Source organism: Austrofundulus limnaeus, unplaced genomic scaffold (assembly GCF_001266775.1).
Source record: "Austrofundulus limnaeus strain Quisiro unplaced genomic scaffold, Austrofundulus_limnaeus-1.0 Scaffold147, whole genome shotgun sequence".
In the NCBI taxonomy this organism is placed as follows: Eukaryota; Metazoa; Chordata; class Actinopteri; order Cyprinodontiformes; family Rivulidae; genus Austrofundulus; species Austrofundulus limnaeus.
This window is the reverse complement of record NW_013952549.1, coordinates 356,015-375,385: the sequence shown is the minus strand read 5'-3', so window position 1 is coordinate 375,385 and position 19,371 is coordinate 356,015. Positions and strand designations below refer to the sequence as shown.

The 19,371-nt window shown below is 37.3% G+C and overlaps 1 protein-coding gene across 2 annotated transcripts in view; it reads left to right on the top strand.

Moving 5' to 3' along the window:
- Positions 1 to 3,086: 3,086 nt before the first annotated feature.
- si:ch211-1e14.1 (UPF0606 protein KIAA1549) overlaps positions 3,087 to 19,371 on the top strand; it is a 40,635-nt gene continuing 24,350 nt past the window's right edge. For both annotated transcript variants that reach the window (XM_014016540.1, XM_014016538.1), the window contains exons 1-6: positions 3,087 to 3,287; positions 4,273 to 4,525; positions 15,860 to 17,875; positions 17,978 to 18,066; positions 18,367 to 18,526; positions 18,632 to 18,762. In XM_014016540.1, coding sequence (XP_013871994.1) covers positions 4,405 to 4,525; positions 15,860 to 17,875; positions 17,978 to 18,066; positions 18,367 to 18,526; positions 18,632 to 18,762 — 2,517 coding nt within the window. In that variant the 5' untranslated portion in view covers positions 3,087 to 3,287; positions 4,273 to 4,404. The remainder of the gene's footprint in view (positions 3,288 to 4,272; positions 4,526 to 15,859; positions 17,876 to 17,977; positions 18,067 to 18,366; positions 18,527 to 18,631; positions 18,763 to 19,371) is intronic.

The following is a 19,371-nucleotide window of genomic DNA, read 5'->3' as shown; positions in this document are numbered from 1 at the left end:
ACACACACACACACACACACACACACACACACACACACACACACACACACACACACACTGCAACATTTACTCATCCTCAAAGTGCTGGAACTTGATGTTTAGCGAGCGACGAGACAAACTGAAGCCGCAGCTGCTTTCCAAAGTTCAGAGGAGTTAAAGGAAGGGGGATCCAGGTGGAGAAATCATGTGTTAATGAACTCTTAATCACTAAAAATGCTAGTTACACAAACATTCTGAAAGCCCTTTTAGATACATGTCTTTCTTTTTTCTTTTCTTTTTGTAACTCAAATTGCTGACTATGTTTTGGGGGTATTCAGGGTGGGGTAGGTCATGGTTTGATGCCGTCGCAGACAGGAGGAGTTGTGTTATTGCATTCACATTAATTAAAAAAAAGATGCAAACACCCCTTTTAGTTGATAGTAGAAACAAAAGTGAAAACTGGCTTATTACCATTTATTTATTTTTGCTTTGCTTTTAGCTTCAAACGTACCATTTTAAATCTGTTTCCACTTATTTTTGTTTTTGTAGTACTCTGAATGTGGTAGACCAAAGCTACACTCAAAACGAGCTTGTTTTCACTGCAAACCACCAGAGACCACGTCAGTCCAAATTAAATAGCCACTGATGCTTTAGTTTAACCTTTTCTAAGGACCTAAGAGTGCATCAAACCCTGACCCCCTTTTTGTGTCCATTGCTGTATGTTTTTTTTTTTTTCAATGTTGTAATATTTCATTCTTTGTCAATGAAGTTAACGTGTGCGGCAGTATTTCCTAATAATCTCTGTTAATTGTCTTTTCTTAATTACTTTTGTTTATCTGGGATTGACGTCTCTTTGTTTCAATCCGTTGAAGGTAGCGTTTTATGTATTCCCTGCTCCTTAGCCTAACATTATCAAGTATGTTATGAGAATGGATATTTTACTGGCTTTATAGAATGTTTAAATAAATATAATAATGACAGTAAGAAAAATGATTAATTAAACCTCCTAACAAGTTGAGTACATTCTACAAAGCGCTTGTGTTTCCATTATGATGTTGTGTGCTTCTCTTAATCATTTTTGTTGTAGGAAAATTGAGTGAATTTATATTAGGCTTTGAAGAAGAAGAAGAAGAAGAAAAACATTGATGAAACCACTGTAAATTTTACTGGAGGGTTTTTAATAGACAAACAGCTTCATCAAATAGAAGAGTGTAGTTCTTTTAATTGTCCTGTTTTTACTAACTGTAGGATGAGAAGGGGCTCGCATCGTGGTGAACTATGTTATAGCTTGTTATTCACTGTTACTTTTGATCATTTTTTCGGTCTGAGAGGTGAATTGAGTTATTAATGARAATTTGTATGCTCACATATGCATATTGTATATGTGTAGAAATGTAATCACACTTTGTCTTGGATTTACATTAAACTTGTTAAGTCACGGCACCAGTCTCCTGTTTTCCTGTTGTGGTGTGTTTCTGTTGTGGCGCACACTCCAGATGTGCCTGTTAAAATCTGGCAACCTAGATTTTGGTTTGCTCTTTTTAACTCAGCCTATTAGTTGCTTTAATTAAACAAATTAGTCATTTAACCCAATTTTTTGGGTTGAAAACTCAACTGGTCTAATTGATAATCCAACTGCTGAGTTCTAGTTCCCCTCGGTTGGCAAAATTGACTCTATGCTGGGTTACAAATTGAGTTGTTTTTAATCCAGACATTTTTAGTGTGTATGAGCAGCATTTTAAACAGAAACAATTGATAAAAAAAAAAATTAATCACAACAGTGTTTCAAAAAGATACAATTTTAAAATTGCTACAATGTCGCCTGAATTGAGAACACAATGTAACAGTTTTAATTGAATGAAATAAAGTGATTAAATCTGTTTTTCACATGATAACTCAAAACATATTGCATGAACTCATCAGAAACAGTGCAATCTCAATTAAAAATGTAACTTTATCTTCGAGACCAGGGGAGTCAGATTTATTTTCACCGAAGGCTGCACAGGGCCAGTGGGTTTAATTTTGGTAAAAAAAAAAAAAAGCAAAACATCACGTTCGTTGTCTTATTGCTACAGTTGTGCACCACTGACAAACAACAACTGAGCTGTATGTGGTATTTTGTGCATAGAAACAGTGCTTTAATAAGTTCTCATAAACACTGAAGTGGCTGGAGAAAATGCAGAGAAATGGAGACTTTACACTGCGAAATTCACCGGTTGCCTGCTACTTTTGAAACCTTGACCCTGGTGGGATGCTCCCATTTCGTGGGGAAAATAACTGACATGCATTATGGGAGATGTAGCTTTTGGTCAATGCTAGTTTTAAAGCAGCATACACTTAATTTAATACATTAATAATACATCTTGGAAGCTCTTGCAGGCCACTTCAAATGTGGTGAAAGTCCAGTTTGATGTGTTCTAGATGCATGGGAAAAACACAATATATCCTTACTTTGGTGCAGAAGAATTTAATAAAACCTGAGTCCTAAAAAAAATATTAAAAATACCTCCATCCTCAGAAACATGAGCTMTATGTTGCCACTAGGTGGCAGTGTGCAACAACGTGTCCACTRAGGCAGCAGCACTGACGTGTTGGGTTATATGGGTTAAATCGTATCCATTTTATTCCCAACACAAAGCCATGCTGCCACACACGACTTTTACAAGCAGCAAAAAAAAAAAAAAAGAAGAAAAAAAACTATTTTTAACTGCGATATTATTTACAATTTAAAATCAAAGAGAGAGAAAAAATTAAATAGGCTATAACAGGGTTTTAAATTGTGATGCTGCTAAACAGTTAAACACAGCTAGATTTATGAACAAATAAAAACATAGTGAAATAATTCAGTATTGCATAAAGAGAAAACCCAATTTTTAGTTTTTATAGGCTGACACAAATATGTCCGCCCATACTTATAAAGTGCATCATTGCATGAGGCAACGTTGCCGTGGAAGCCGCAGACGCCAGGCGACGAGGACCAACCTAATATGGAAAGCCCGCCATGACGGAAAAGCGTGTTGGCCAATCAGAGTGGGTCTTGGTGAATTAGAAACTAATCAGAGCAGTCAGGGGGCGGGGCTAATCCAATCAAGGCGAGGGAAGGTAACTGTTCCTAAAAGAGTGTCAGATCCCGAGGAGCTACCAGGTTGTCTGCGGCACGTTCACTTTGGAAGAACTTCAAAGGCAGGAACGTGATTACGTAAAGGATAAGGGGAAAGCCTCGTGCAGCGGTTTATTCCACTCAAGGATATTTTCTTCTCATCCTATTTGAAAAACTGACTGAGTCGGAGCTTTTTTTGTGTGTGGAGGTAAGTCTGTCTGTGTGCGCAGCTATGAGCTATGAAAGCAGCTCAGGCAGGGGGGAGACAAGGGGAAATATCGTTTTATCTTTGGTTTTCAGAGCTAGCTTAGGGAAATAACATTACAGTCTGCACGCTTGTGACATTTTTACAGTTCCGCTCAAGGAATGGATAACCTGCTTTGTGTAGTTTTATGAAGAATTGCCACATGAGCTTTAATCTCACTAGTAACGGGACGGGATGTAGGACAAGAGACTGAACTGTGTCATGATAAGAGCTTCTGGGGCTAACAGCACAGATATGACGTCTGCCTTGTCGCCTTGTTTTGTCTCGTGTTTTCTTTAACCTCGCATGTCTCCTTGTGATTGGTAATATATCATAAACAAAGCCCATAGCCAAGGTTAATTCATAAAAATCATAATCATGAACCAATCATACATGATAATACTGAACCTAGTCCTCTGCCTGTGAGTGATGACCTAATTTTTTTTCTAAACAAGCATGACTAAATCCAACTTTAACTTACCAGGATTTTATTTTAATTGCCCATGCTGAGATATTAACCAGTAAAATTAAGAAAAAAAATACTTTATTTTCTCTCACATTTATAATAAGCCTTGTTCAGATGATCCTCTCTGTTAAAATATGCTTCAAGTTAAAATTGATTATTCTAGTGATGCAGAAAAGTAAATACAATCATGCTTGTTTTACAGTAAGTAAGTAAGTAAGTAAGTAAGTAAGTAAGTAAGTAAGTAAGTAAGTAAGTAAGTAAGTAAGTAAGTAAACTTTATTTATAAAGCACCTTTTGAAGGTCAGAAACCACAAAGTGCTTTACAAGAAGACATAAAAACACAAGAGATAAAATAAGATAGATAAAACAAGATAGATGAAACAAAACATACATGTGATAAAAATATTACGTTGAAAAAAAAATAAAAGCCAATTTTAAAAAATATGTCTTCAGCTGCATAAGTGTCTTCTTTGTTTCCTACAGCTGTTCTCCACTGGAAGGCCATGTTGCCGGAGGACGGGGTATAAGGAAAAGACCGGTCCTCATTTTGTCTCCTGGAGATGAATCTGTTCTTCTTAACCGGGTGAAATGCCTTGACTTCATCCCCGCCGCACCATGGCTGCTTTACTCTCCACTGTGGGTTTAGTGGTGATGCTCGAGGCTCTTACCCAGCATGCCGTGTTCCTGGGGATAACCTTGTTGGTAACAGTGATCACAGCGGGATCACCTGTTGCAGGTAAGAGGACACCGTTTGCCGACTCACACAACATGATCCACTAACTTATCCACAGTGTTACTACTATTGTTCGTTCAGTTAGGTTTAAAGAGAAGCAGACTCCAGCATAGCATTGCCTGCATTTGCACACTAACAAATGCATCTAAATTAGTTTGTTAGGGCAACATTATTATTTCTAGCTACAATRTAAGAAATTGCATTGTTTTTAAAAACAGTGTCTTTATTGTTTTAATGCTTCTAGACTTGTACATACAAAATATTTCAGTATAAATTTGCGTTGAAATTTAAGTAAATACTGTATCCTCGTTGCTTTCTGATGTTTCTTTACATTATTTTTAGTTGCTATCAAAGAGAGATGAATAAGAGTTAAAGTTTAAATAATTTAGTTTTAATAAACAGAGACCAGCGAGTTTATTTTATTAATGAGTTCCCCTTTGATGTCACTTCCTGTTTCACTTTGGCTGAGTCAAATTTAAAAGAAAATAGGTCAGTTATGTGACAAAATGGGTAAAATCATGTGTACAATGTCAATTTTCTTAAATATAAAGAWGCTTTCTATGACTTTTTGAAGGATAGGCACGTCACAGGCACTTAAGGTTGTAAAATCCAGCTTCTATTTAAAGCAGAACTCACAAATACACTCAAAGGGGATCGTTACCGGCATCAGAAAAAATATGTTACACCAGTTAATTTGAGAAATAAAAAAACAGTCATTCAATATGAAGTTTTGTCGATTTTTAGCAAAAATGATTTATTACAAAAACCACAAGCTAAGAAATAAAAATAGTTACAGATCAAATAACCCAAAAATCCTTCAAAAATAAAAGGTTAGTTTAAATTTAATTCACTCAGTCCCTGTCAATATAGAAACCCAAAAGGTTAAATGTCCAAACATTCCCGTTCCTTTTTTGATGCGATTATTGTCCACAACAGAGTTCCATRTCCTGGGAGAATTTCTCCGCTTTAATTCAAAGTCCCAATTCAAAACGAAAACTCCAACGCGTCAAAAAAACACTCCCCCCAACAAATGAGAAAAAATATGTGGTACCACCAAAAAATCCCCAAAAAGAAAAGTAAAGTCCAGATCTCACCGAGAATGTCTTTCCTTTCCTTTCCTTTCCCCCGGTGGCGTCTTCTCGCACCGTCGGCGTCCTCCGGTAAATTGGCGTCCTCTTGCACCTGTCGGCGTTTCCTGGGTACCAGCTCCAATCCAGCKCTGACAGCGCACGATCCGTGGCGCTGGGGCGAAACTTTGATTGCTGTTTTATTTTCTCTTTTCTATGACCGATCACTTATTCTAAACTTTCAGTCAWTTCAAGTCTCCCGCTGCACGATCTGACGGTGAGCGTCTTCCTCTCTGATTGCGCCGCTGCGCGCCGACGCACACGCCCCTTTTATAGACTAATCTCAGCCACACCTAAAAATCAGCATGACCTGCCCAAAAATCAGTTTTACAAGTGGAAATATGGAATAGTTTTTACAATGAAATGACAGCAACTGTTATACAAATCAGATGATACATTTTCTCTTCAATGTATTTTATATAGAAAAAAAAAACAAACAGTGGTTATGTTACAAGGTCTTTATCTTGGTTAAGTTCCTTCTTGTTTTAGTCCCAAAATCCTTCATCTGTTCATCTGCCTGTTTTTGTTTTTCATTTTTATTAATCTAGTCTGTGCAGATAAGGATGTTTTCTTGTCATGAATGCACATTCTCTGTAAAATGTGACATGATTACTCACATTAAGTAGAAGTGAGGCACAACTGCAGTCTTGTTTGTGAACCACTGAGCAGCTGCACTGTATGTATATATTTTTTGTTTACACAACCTAACAATCATCCTTTTTGTTGCCTCTGGTCCCCTTTTTACATCTTATGTCCCCACATATACCCCAGGAATATCAAAGCACACAGTTTTATTAGTGAACCTCAAGTTTACTTTTTGCTAACCCCTCGCTGTGTTTTCAGTTTAAGTCTTGATTTTCACGTGAACTGCGTTAGAGCCCCCCCGCTTGCCCGAGTGTTTGATCCAGAACTTTCTCCAAAGATAAAAATGATTCTGCCGCTGCAGCAATCCGGCTCAAGAGTTAAAACAATTTATTTTAATTGGAGAGRAAGAGAGGGTCCAAATCCAACCAGTTGACGGGTGATTTTCGCAAGCTTAAATTTATTGATGCTGACGTTATCTCCGTTCGTACCCCTCCCCCTGCATGTTGCTCCGGAGAAAAGAACAYGTTGTAAGGACATCCAAACAGTCAGTGGTGTTGCACATTAATAGGACCATGCAGAAAAATGCCATCAGGAAACTGTTGTGCAGAGGGCTGGCTAAAATAAAATACACACGTAAATCTTCTTTTTAAATTTCACAACTGTTTATGTGAAGCAGCAACTCTTTGTGSTTTATTAGGATTTTGTCATAAAATTGACATGTGGTCAAACAAATGAGCTTCAGCCAAATTATTAGGAGTTTAATAGCATGTCAGCAGCTGTAGCCACAGCTGTTTTTAAAGTGCCTGTGRCATCAATTCTTTGTGATAAATGTGATTCCACTTCTGGAAAGATAACATGGATAACATATTGCAAAAGCAATTTCACACCATTGAGATGAACAGTTGTTGAGATRTTTGCATGTGAAGTAACAGGAAGTGATGTCAAAGGGGCATGTCTGCGTGTGAACAGAGCGTTGCTACAACGGCTAACAGCACAGACAGCTGGGAGTCTTCTGATGTTTCTTTAGATAATTTTAATCCCTGAAAGAGAGAGATGAAGAAAAGTCAGAGTTCAAATAATATAATTTAAATAAACAAAGACCAGAGAGTTTTCTTTGTTAAAAGAGTTTCCCTTTGATGTCACTTCCTGTTTCACTTTAGCTGAGCCAAATTCAAAGGAAAATATACCAGTTATGGGACAAAATGGGTTAAAWCAGGTTTTTTATGACAATTTTCCTAAATATGAAAATATTTTCTTTGACTTTTTRCRTTTGAAGGATAGGCATGTCACATGCACTTTAAAGCTATACTAAAAATACTTTTGCTTACTTATACTGAGTCCTCTAAGCTTGGCACATCAACAACACGCCATTGTTAACAGCCCAGTTTTTAAGAATAATACTTTTACTGCATCAGTTAGCCAGCTGATTGTTCACACTCTCACACCAGCATACATTTCATGTTTCCACTATGTCACTGCTGTAATAATCRTAACTACCGGAGCACAACCATGTATAACGACAGCAATGGTCAATGCTATGYCGTCCACTGACTATAGTCGTAATCACTGCTCAGTCATCAGGCTTGGCAGCRGTTTGTGAGAGACATGCACTTGCTTGGCTCTCTGGCTTCAGCAGTACTGCTGACTGATCAAGCTCTAATTGATGGTTCCTTAATTAACAATGTCACTACTGGATTTGTACACACTATATGATTCTACATTATATTATAATACAAAAAAATACATTTATTTTTAGTTTTCAGTTTTTATTTTTAAGAAGATCTGCCAATCAACTTAACTTTGGACAAAAAGCAGAGACTGAAAAGATTTTTTAAGACCTTGTTTTGACATGAAAATATGTCAAATTAGTGTGCAATAAAATATAAATAACAATAATGTTCTTGTATGTGCAATAATGCATTCCTTTTGTTGAGCCTTGCTGTTGTTTCAGCAGTTTTCAATTCATTTTGGATCTGCTGAAACAGTTAGATTCTGCTCCTGCAGCTTGAATAAAATGTTTTATTGATCYTTTTCTTTGAGACAAATAACAGAAAGCTTGAATAAAAGCAAAACTAGATGCAGCTCACTGTATTTACTTTAATTAAAAAAAAGAAAAGCAAACCTTTTGGGTTGTAGTTCAGGTCCAAATTTATAATWTTCCCCACTTTAGAAAGGAGTGTTTGAAAATATTGATGCAGTAAAATATTGAGATATTTTAATTCCTGATACTGTATCAATTCTCATAAGCATTGTATCAATTTCTAAATAAGGCTTTATGGGTGGCTGTTGTAAGAAGAGGTGTAATACAAATGCAGTGTTGCTTTGATTACATAAAAATAAAATAATTTAATCGGATTTTATACATGCAATGAATTTTGGAGAAAAAAGGGCAATTAATCATCTTACTTACTGAATCACAGTATATCATATCATGACCCCTGTGTTGTTACATATCACCAAATTATTGCCAATGCACAACACTGATTTATGATATTTGAATGAAATTGAAGTTGTTCTTTAAAAGGCTAAGAAATGAAGTTAGAAATTACTTGTTTCCCCAAAACTACTACTACTACTACCAYTACTACTGCTGTTACTACTACTACTACTTCTACTRCTTCATCAGAACGTTTGTTAAGATGTAGTTTTTTAGAAATTAGTAATAGATTTGTTCTGCTATCTTGGAGATGTGCTATATTGTTTACTTATTTTTATAAAAGCAATTCATACGAAGTAATACGTTTTTATTCACATGCTTTGTTAGATGGTAAAATATTTAGCCATTGCTGCTTTAGCTTTTTGAGTTTCTAGGTCAGATCCATTGTAGCATTTCACGTTTCTTTTTTCAGCTTTTTTTAAAATGATAGTTTCCTATTTTGAATCGACGACATCATAACTCAATAAGATAATTTGATACACTTCAAAACTTTCTTTTTTTTGCAATGCCACAAATTGCACTCAAAGATTTGCTTGTTTTTTTTTTCCTTTTCCTTTCTTTCTCTGCACCACATTGTCTGGCAGGAAGCGAAAGGCCAGCAAAGTCCCATCTAATTACCAGTGCAGTCCATTGCTACATGAAATTTGATCTGAGCAGGATGACAATATGGCCATTCATTATTCATTAGAGCTGGAAGCGGCTGCAGATCAATGRGTAGAACCTATCAAAAGCCAAACACTGGGTATTATTGGGCTCACCAGGCCTGCCGTCTGACCAAAGGGACGTATTATTGGAAAGTGGCCAGTTGCTGACCCTGCATGTCAGCCTGTCCCAACAATATTTGGCTCTGAAGCGAGTAGTGGAAGTAAGTCTGCTGGTCAAGAGTGGGCGAGTGGTAACAAACTCAAGAACAGCACTTTAATCTTTGTAAAACAATCAAGTTTGATCACTGAAACACTTCATTGTTGTGCTTTCTGCATCCTTTTATATATAAATACTGATTTTTTACAGTTATTTTAGTCCTGATTATGTATCATGTTGTTTATTATTATAAGTAGTTAAAGGTTATGTAAATGTATCGGTGCTTGTATTTGTGAGCAGTTTTGAGTACCATGTGTTTTTACAAATGTAATTTTCAACAGTTGAGTTGATTGGTTAATTTGTAAAAATCATTACATTGTTGTTAATATTTTTTGCATGGGGACCATCTTTTTAACAAATACGTAACATTTTCACCTCTGAGTTTTTCCATGTTAGCAGCCTGTCAGCCAGTTTTGGTTTCCCGAGGCTGTTTTTGTGCTGAGACCAAATCGCTGATGACCTGTTTTGAGCTTCCCCRGGCTAAATCATTTTGTTTTGGTCTTTTCAGCACTACAGTAGTAGTTTGAAACCTACAAGTAAGCACATCRCATTGCACCCCCTCACAGACATTTCCTTTTCACTTCTAATAATTTTTAGACTTGGAACTGACTTCCTGACGCTACAGACAGGGCTTTACCTAACCCATCAGGAGGCGTTTGTTAGTCCTGGACCTAAAGTCTGACAGTGGTCTGTGGACAGGATTGGGATAAAGTAGACGAGGGTGCTGTGTGATGCAGTCCTCTTTGGTTGCAAATGTTTTCTTCCAGTTTTTTTTTTAAAACAAGACTTGAAAAGATAAAGAAGTGTAGCCAACTTTTGATGTTTGGTCTTTCATCAAGATTGACACACTGGCACTGAACAATCGGAATGGCTTCTTTATAAAGATTCCTTTTTTCCCCTGTTTTTTTTTTTGGAACTTTTACATTTTAGGAAGTGTTCTTAACAAATGACCTATAAGACTCACCGAAAATGTTGAGAGAAAAGTCAGCTGCTGCGCCTCAGAGCTTTTTGCACATCTATTTCTCTCCGTTACACCTCTTCCTTTTTCTCAATCGGGCTCTTGTGCTGTTCCTATCCCCTCCCACCCATCCTGCGCCCCCCTCTTTTTCTTGAACTCCCCATTTGCTTATCTGACAAAGTGTTCCCTCAGGAAAGAAAAACGAAGGGCCACTGGAATATTTTAGGAGTTTCGTTTGCTCATGTTCATGTTTGACTACAGAATAAGTTAGTGAAAACTTTATTTATTGGGTGGCAACATTTGAAATAAATACATTTGTAGCTCACTCTTTGATTTAAACCTGTTCATTTTACCTCCTAATGCTTATTGTTCACTTAAATAAGCGTAAGTGGATTGAAAAGCAATGTTTGTAGATTTATAATAACAAGACACCCTTTTTTTATAAGCTGAAACATATTTACTTTTTCTGTTCAGGGCTGGTTGAGCTTTGGTAGAGCCCATGATCTAAATCCACTCCACTGATAAAAACAATTCAATCTTTCCCATCTTAAAAGCTTTCCTGATAAACCAAAAGTCAGCACACAGGCGTATCTTGATTGTTTGACTGCTCTCAGCACACACAGCTCTCGCCAGCTGAAAAGAGGCAGTCACGCAAGGGGCTCAGTTAAAAACAGAACCATGTGTGAGGTTGTAGTTAGTGAGCATTAATACTAAAAAAAACCTCTTTCTTCTGTCCCTTCTCTTTAAAATTACACAACCATTAAATTACGTTCTTCTTTTGCAGTAAAAAGTCTGGCAAGCACAGAAAATGATGTCATAGAATTCTGCTATTGGTAACACAGCTTTCTTGGCATTAGAAATTTACGACTGTTTACGTGCAAAATTCTCATTTGTGTGTGTGTGTAAGTGCATGCATGTGTGCTTGTTGACCTTACTCTAATAATTAAATGTAGTTTGGTTTGAAGTTAAAGCCCCAAATTAGTATTAAGCTAAAACATATGCATGGGCGGAAGTTTTTCCTGTTTGTGTGTGATTAGTTTGTTCTGAGAAGTTCTAATTTCCCCTCCATTCTAATAAATGGCATACAAACATTACTCTTTTTTTTTCATTTATTTTATATTAGTCTTTTTTCCTTTATCCTTGGTTTTGTAGGTGTCTCATCTGTCAGCTCAGTTATGTTCAACACAGTTCAGCACATTAGATCATCTGTTTATGTTCAAAAGACATTTCTGTAATTTACACGTCTATATAACTTTCATATGTTTCACAAAACATTTACTTTTTTAAGTTGTTTCAACCTGTCTTTGTATTTGTATGATGAGTTTGTAGCAATGATTTGAGAACTTATCTAAAACGATTCCCTTTCTGGAAGAATGAAATAAAGTAATTAGAGGAGTAACATGAGTGAAGGCATGTTGTTGATATGTCTTTGACATGTTACTTGAAGTTGTCCACAAGTATTGGGTTTGGTGTWTAGTTTCGTGGATTGGCCCAACAATGAGCRCCCACCCAACTGTAGCACACTSGTGTTTCAGTGGACAGGTGGTATCGCAGCGTTAGTCTTTGAGAGCTTCATCAATTTTTGCCGACTGTAATGTTAGCCCTAATCCAGGCTGATGTCTTCTCTGCGCCCAGTTGCTGTCTGTTGCTCAGTGTCATTAACACAAATTAGGTCAAGTATTAAAGAGGACATATCATGCAAAAGCCACCTTTTAGCCATTTCATACAATTTGTTGTGTACTTYGAGTCTGTAGAAGTGCAGAAAGTTTTAATTTAGTCTATCTGTGTMGTAGGGTTGGGCGATATTGGCAAAAAAATTAATCATGATTACCGTATTTGCTCAAGTAAAATTTTTACATATTTTTTCAATACGTAAAATTAAATCAATAAAATCATCCATAAAGTTGGGAGGTAGTATTATACTCGGATAAATATTTTTACTTTATTTTATCTGAAATATTGGCTTCATTCACAAAATGCAAAATGCATGAGTCCAGAAATGAGACCGCGTCGTAAAAAGTAGTTKAAACGAGCTTACCCCTGACACTCCTCCGTCCTTCAGAACGAGATAGTAACAGATCCAGGCAGGCGACATGATGTGAAAAAAAGTGGGGGGGGAGTATTCCTGCACCTTAGTACTGATAGGGAACTAATGACATTAGCGTGCGACTGGGCCACTCCTCGAACAACAACAAACATGTTCGTCTGTAATGGCTGCCGTCTACCGGTGTTCTGAAAAGGTTTGTATCCTTGAAAAAACGTTTTCCCACCAGAGAGGGCGCTCGCGAGTAGGAAGTAATCTGCTTTTCCCCCACAAGATGGTCTCAAATCTCATGTGAAGTCTCTGGCTTTTGTGTTGCCACATCCTGGTGGACTATGTGTAAAATGCCAGAATTCATATGATGCTGCTACAGCTGATATATATTTGTTGTCAAAATACCTTTCAGTACATATGTTGTTAAAATAAAATGAACAGTCCAATGATCATTTTACTGATATGTATAAAGACTGCAAAGGCTRAAAAATCTTGCAGTCTGAATGAAATTGGAGGTAGTTTGAGGATTTAATATTTTATGCTTTTTAAGCTTGGGGGGTGGGGGGGTGGCGTCATATTATACATATGATCGTATTATACATGAATAAATACGGTAAGTGTTTTAAGTAGATTGTCATCATGGATTCATGATTTCATTTTCCCCTCAATTACAATTATTRATCACCTGCCACTAATGGCAATCATTCTGATTAGCTAGATGGTTTGTGTTCTGTTCATGCATGCTTATTTGTCCTGAATGTGACCACAAATGAAATGGTTTGTCACCACTGGGGTGTATTGAAGTGAGTTGACATTTTGGGGCCACATTCAACACTTTGACCTCAAACTTCACTCTGTTTGCAATAAACATGGACRTGATTGCCTTTGCTTTTTTTGTAGCATTCAAAATGTGTTGCTTTTTACWGAGAAGTGCTGTCATTTCAGTTGAATGTGTGCACGTGTGTATAATACAGCATTGCGCCTGAATAGATTAAAATAAAAATAAATACATGCGTGCCTAATGACCAATAATCATGTTCAAGTTATGTTTAGGCTGAGATTTAAACACCAACCAATGCTGCAGCTTTCTCATAATGACTTAATAAAAATATYGTCGCACCAAATGGACTTTCCCCCCATGTTTTATCTAATGCGGGTCACCAGATGCTACTAGCCTCACATACAGTATATGACTCTGTTCAGTAGTCAATCACATAATTGTGTACGCTGTGGCTGTGCATCTGCTCAGCTGTGTTCTGCATCTCTCTGGGTTCAAACACTTGGCTGCTGATCCAAGCGTTTGAACAGAAAGACTGGATTCTTCCCAAGTCCTTTCCAGTGGGTTCTGTAATAGTTGCATGCAGACTTAATTAAGGTGCCAGAGTAAGTTATAATTAAAGTGAGAGTTTCCCAAGGCCAAGCCAGCAACCTTCTGTTTATAAAGCAATGCARTGCATTGAAAATGATGCCCCAGAAAGCTTATTTTGTGTTGACACATTTTTAAAAGTGTATACTGCTTTTCTTTGTCTTTTTTGTATTAAACTGAGTCTTCTCCCGCAGATGATTCTGCTGCAGATCTTTGGTAAAATACAGACAGCAGCAGTTTTTGCAGCTGCTGGTGATTCAATATATGGACAATGTTTGAACAATTTCTCAAATATACTGTTTTGGCTGTGTCTGTATCTTGAGCTGTACTGGCAAGAAGCAACCATACATTAAACCATACAGGCTAAAGCTATGGATAACAATGAAATTGGTAAAACAGATACAGCAAAATGTGAAAATGGCATTTTTTTAAACAGATGCAGTGACGGTGAAGTGATGCTCTAACAGAAAATTTAAAAGATGAAAATGGGATAAAATAATTTTCTAATAATAATAATAATACAAGTACAAATGTTGAGTAATGAATAGGTAAGATGGGGTTTTACCAGTTTAGGGTTTTCAGAATTAAAATATTTTATTGATCCCCAAGGGAAATTACACTTAAACAATAAAATTAAACATAAACAATATGGTTAGGTGAAAACATCCCATAACATGTTAAAAGATGAAACAAGAARAGATGGTGTTTTATAGAAGAGAAACCAGAGTGTTTGTCTGTGGGAGTGAAAAGAAGGCCACTTCACCATGGAATAAAGAGTTCAGTGCTGAAGGGAACTCTGGTGACAAATCGAATGGCAGCATGATAAACGGTGTTTAGTTATGGAGGAGGGTTTTGGCAGCACTTCTGTAAATGACATTGCTGTAGTTGAAGATTGAAARCACTGTCCTTATTACTAAAAGACGTTCAGCAGAATGAGTTAGTGAAGATTTGTTTCAAAAGGAAAATCCTATTCAAGACTTAACCTTGGAGAACAGAGTGTTGATATGASTTTCAAACAAAAGTGAGAAGTCAAGATAAATCCCGAGATGTTTGTAGCTGCTGACCCAAGATGTTTGAAATTGCTGACAAACTGAATCTTTGAACTGTCCAAGGAGAGGATTTCTGAGGGCAGTCTTTAAATATAACTGTATCATTTTGGCATATCAAAGAGATAAGCTTGTGCAGCTACATGTAAATGTTAAAGGGTCTTATTTAATTCCATGAGTAATTTAAGAAATGTTCCAGTCATGAAGCTGCTTTCAAATATGACCGCAGTGTAATCAATGCTTTTCCTAAATTAAATCATGCACAATATGTAGCGTTATGCAATATGGATAGCCAACCCTTTGGCACACAAATTAAATTTGAAAAGCATTGCACAACCTTCATTTGCTATTTCCACACTTTGGCTTTTCTAATGTTACCCTTGAAGATTTTTTATATTGTGTGTAAGAGGTACAGTTGTTTTTTGAGGAGCTGAAAATCACATCATCTATCACTTCCAAGATCAAGCACAAGAAAGAAGGATAGATAATGCTGTCTCTGCCATCCTCTTGTAAAATTCTAGACATATGGTCTGTGTCTRCATGTCAGCATATCCCCTGGAAAAAAAAGTAGAAAAAAGGAAAACTGTCTATGTGTCTATATGTCGGCATTGTCTTCTTATCACCTTCAGAATGGTGCCTTCATTATCACATCTATTTGCATTTTCTTCAGATTGTACTTATTTTTTTCATTGAATGTATTTTTTTCTTCATGGTTTTGTTGTAATTTGTTAACTAGAGATACATCATTTTTTATTGCATGCCTTGTTTTCAGAGTTTTGTAAATCCTTTCATTGCCCCTGATACATTATTCCATTCAATAATAATACTATTTATGAGAATTAGCTAACTTTAGAAATAGTCAAGTGATTTTTTTTCTTGTATTTGTTCCTAAACCTAAAGCACAATCTATGTTTTCTTGCAGATGGGTCTCTTTTGGACTCGCACACTACCCCCATGGAATTTCTTGGAGACAATCCAAGTCCAACAAGATTATCTCTATCAGCCTTACCAGACTCAAGCTATACTGCCTTTAAGAACCCAGAATCACCTGTTGACTTGCCATCCATTTCTGAACAAATCCCAGAGGCTGAAACTGCTGACACCATGCATTTCCAGCCAAGTGATGCTCTTGTAAAGGAGCCACATGTTCAGGCAACCTCATTATTAAGCCCCGCTGAACCTGTTCTAGGATCTATTCCACAATTTGAGGAATCAGCTATACACTCTACAGACTGGAACGTGTCCAAAGCAAACTCAAACCGTGAGGCATCATTTTTCTCTCAATCTACTACGAAATCCAAGCAAATAACCGAGAATACATTCATAACATCCCCAAGTCCTGCTTTTACAGGTTCAACACCTCATCAAGGTCTTCAAAATGAGGAAAGAGCAACTTCTATKAAAGGACAGGATGAGAAAGCAGTCAATCTTTCAAAATCTGGCCAAGCTCTGCAACCCCCTATGCTGGCTTTATCTGAGACTTTGACAAATGATTTCCATRGTCAAAGAGTAGATTCTAGCCACGTGAGCTCTAACCCAAATGAGGTTATTATTCACGGTTACCATGTGCCTTTTRTCGCCTCCCACTCTACTTCATATTTACCTGAACCCACTGAGGTGCCTTCAGAGGACTTCTACCCCACTAACACCATGGACGTGGAYTGGGGGTCTGGAGACTACTTGGAAACAATGTCTTTCTTCAATCCAGACAGAGACGAGTATTCTCTGGTCACCAAAGTGCCCTCAGACCCATTTGATCTGGAGGAAGACACAGAAAAGTATGATACATCATTTCCTTCCAGAGTGGTTATATATCCYACATCCCTGCATCCTGAAAACATCTCACCATCTCCAAGCCTCATGACAGCATTCAACACCATCGTTTCATCTAAATCCAATAATCCCTCCTCTGTCTCTACAACAGCTCACTTTATAACAAATCCTACTCCCACACCTAATACTGATATATCTGACCTATCAGATGTAGATTGGGGAGATACTTTTACAATTCAACCAACAGATGTCCTATTACCTGATATGAACAGCTTAGAGTATTACACCACTCAGTTGACCAAGGAAAGCAATGTTTCTGAAGCTGTAGCTGAACACAGSGAGAATATCACTGAAATGTTCATCAACACTACAACTACCATGCCCACCACAGGGTCCAACAATAATCTGACTGATGATGAGTCCTTTGAGTTTTCAGGGTTTGTACCTCATGATGAATCAACTACAGTATCACCCATAGTGGACGGTCTTCAGCTTATCAATGCATCCGAGACTTTTCTTGATCCTTCTTTAGCCTCAACCCACTACCTTGAATCGTCCTCTTTAGCTTGGACTGGCCAAGTGTCCACAAGAACTACATCAGCAGAGGCTTTGGAGCCTAGTACAACACCTTTGCTGCCAGAGGACTTGATATCTTCTGACTCTCTTACCGATGTCCATTGGTTTGTTACAGACTCTTTTGAAGAAAGCACTGTGAATGTTACTACTGTCCTAACTGCAACTATAGCCTACTCTGCAGTTCCCACTGAAACTGCCACCAACAAAACTGCTGTTACAACTGAAATAACATTTCAAGATTCATTTGTAACTGAGCAACCTTTCAATATTACTTCAGTTTCAAATGAGTCGACATCTTACAATGTCACCCTAGTCCCCTCAGTTATGTTAGGCGATCAGGGCATRACTGAAGATGGAGTTGACGTCTCAGCCACAATGACCTTGATCCCAACAAGCAGTGAAGTTAATACAGTCTCTGCTGGAACCACAAGTCAAGCTGGCACAACTACTCTTCATCAGGCTACAACTGGAGCTACTTCTGCTGCTGAAACCTCAACTAACATCAACATCATTTCTACTACCAGTGAACAGACAACAACAAGGATGTACCTCTGCCAAGTGGACAGGCCTGTTTATTTAACAMAGATTGGTAAATCTGAAATCTCATTTGGCTAAATGTGCAGAACTTACAGTTTATATTCAAAATRCATGCAGTATATGAGAAATTACAAACTTCTGGTTTCTGTTCAAGGTTTTCCCTCGGGGGTCCCTSTTGGATATGCCAAATCACAAGTTCGAGACATACTAAAAGCAGAATTCAACAAGACAGTGGAGCTGCAGGTAATGGTTTTTATTATTTCTGTGCTGAATAATGTTTTTCTTAGGAGCAAGAAAAGGAAATTACCGTTTAGTTCACCAAGATCATTTAGGCTGTCATTCAAAGAACAATCAGTAAATCAGAACAATACGGTCTATTTTACAAGCTATCTTGATAAACCTGTGAAATGCAGTCTTTCTGTTAAACTAATTATTTAAAATGTTTCCACACATGAGAACCAGAGACTGTTTTAGCATAAAGTAACAGTGATGATAATACTCTGAGTGATTTGTTTTATAATTTGTGTGTGTGTGTGTGTGTAGGTTGTGAGTCCCCCACCAAAATTTGTCTTCCGCATTGTGTCGGGTCCAGTTGTGTACACAGCTATATCTGTCGTCAACGCTCTGCAACAATCTAACCGACGTTTMCTGTATGTGGCTCCTAATTGGATAACACCAGAGCGCAAATATCAAATCCACACAGGTAAATTGCCTCTGTTAAGCATTTTGTGGTGACTGCAAAAGCAATAAGCTGTAAACATTTTAACTGCTGTGAACTCCAACAGATTTTAAACTCTTATTTTTGTAGTGCTGCAGTTTGTTCCTGGCCATTTAGATGTGCGTTACTGCAACTTTAGCGAGAGCATTGAGAAAGGTTTGACTAAAGCCTTTGCAGAAGTGTGCCGGCGCTCAAGGGAGTCAACCAACTTCACAGTTCATGTGAGTGAGACATTTATATTTTTGAATTTAAGTCAATATGTTTGACTTTGTACCTACAACTTAAGAACCTGGTAACTGTAGTATAGAGCAGGGGTTCTTAACCTTTTTGACCTCGGGGCCCAATTTGTTCAACATAAAGTGACACGAGGCCCAGTCACACATTACCATACGGATCAAAATGATAATTATTCTAAATCTTGGTTTAATTTGTCTTGTATTTGYATTATAACTAAATAAAATACATTTTAAAAGTAAAACTCCTGTCAAATAATCACAAGAAATGATTATGACAAACATGTTTTTATATTGTAACCTGCCCATAACAATTATTTGAACAAATACAACAGTCAGTCAACAGACTACTCGGGCTTATCAACACAAAAATAACCCATCCATCCATTTTCTGTACACGCTTCTCCCTTTCAGGGTCGCGTGGGTCACTGGTGCCCATGTCCAGCAGTCACAGCGTGAGGGGCGGGGTACACCCTGGACAGGTTGCAAGTCCATCACAGGGTCGCAAGTCCATCGCAGACAAAAATAACATTTTTTTTTAACATAAACAACAACAAAAATAGACAATTCAATAAATAAAATTGCGATCATAAAATA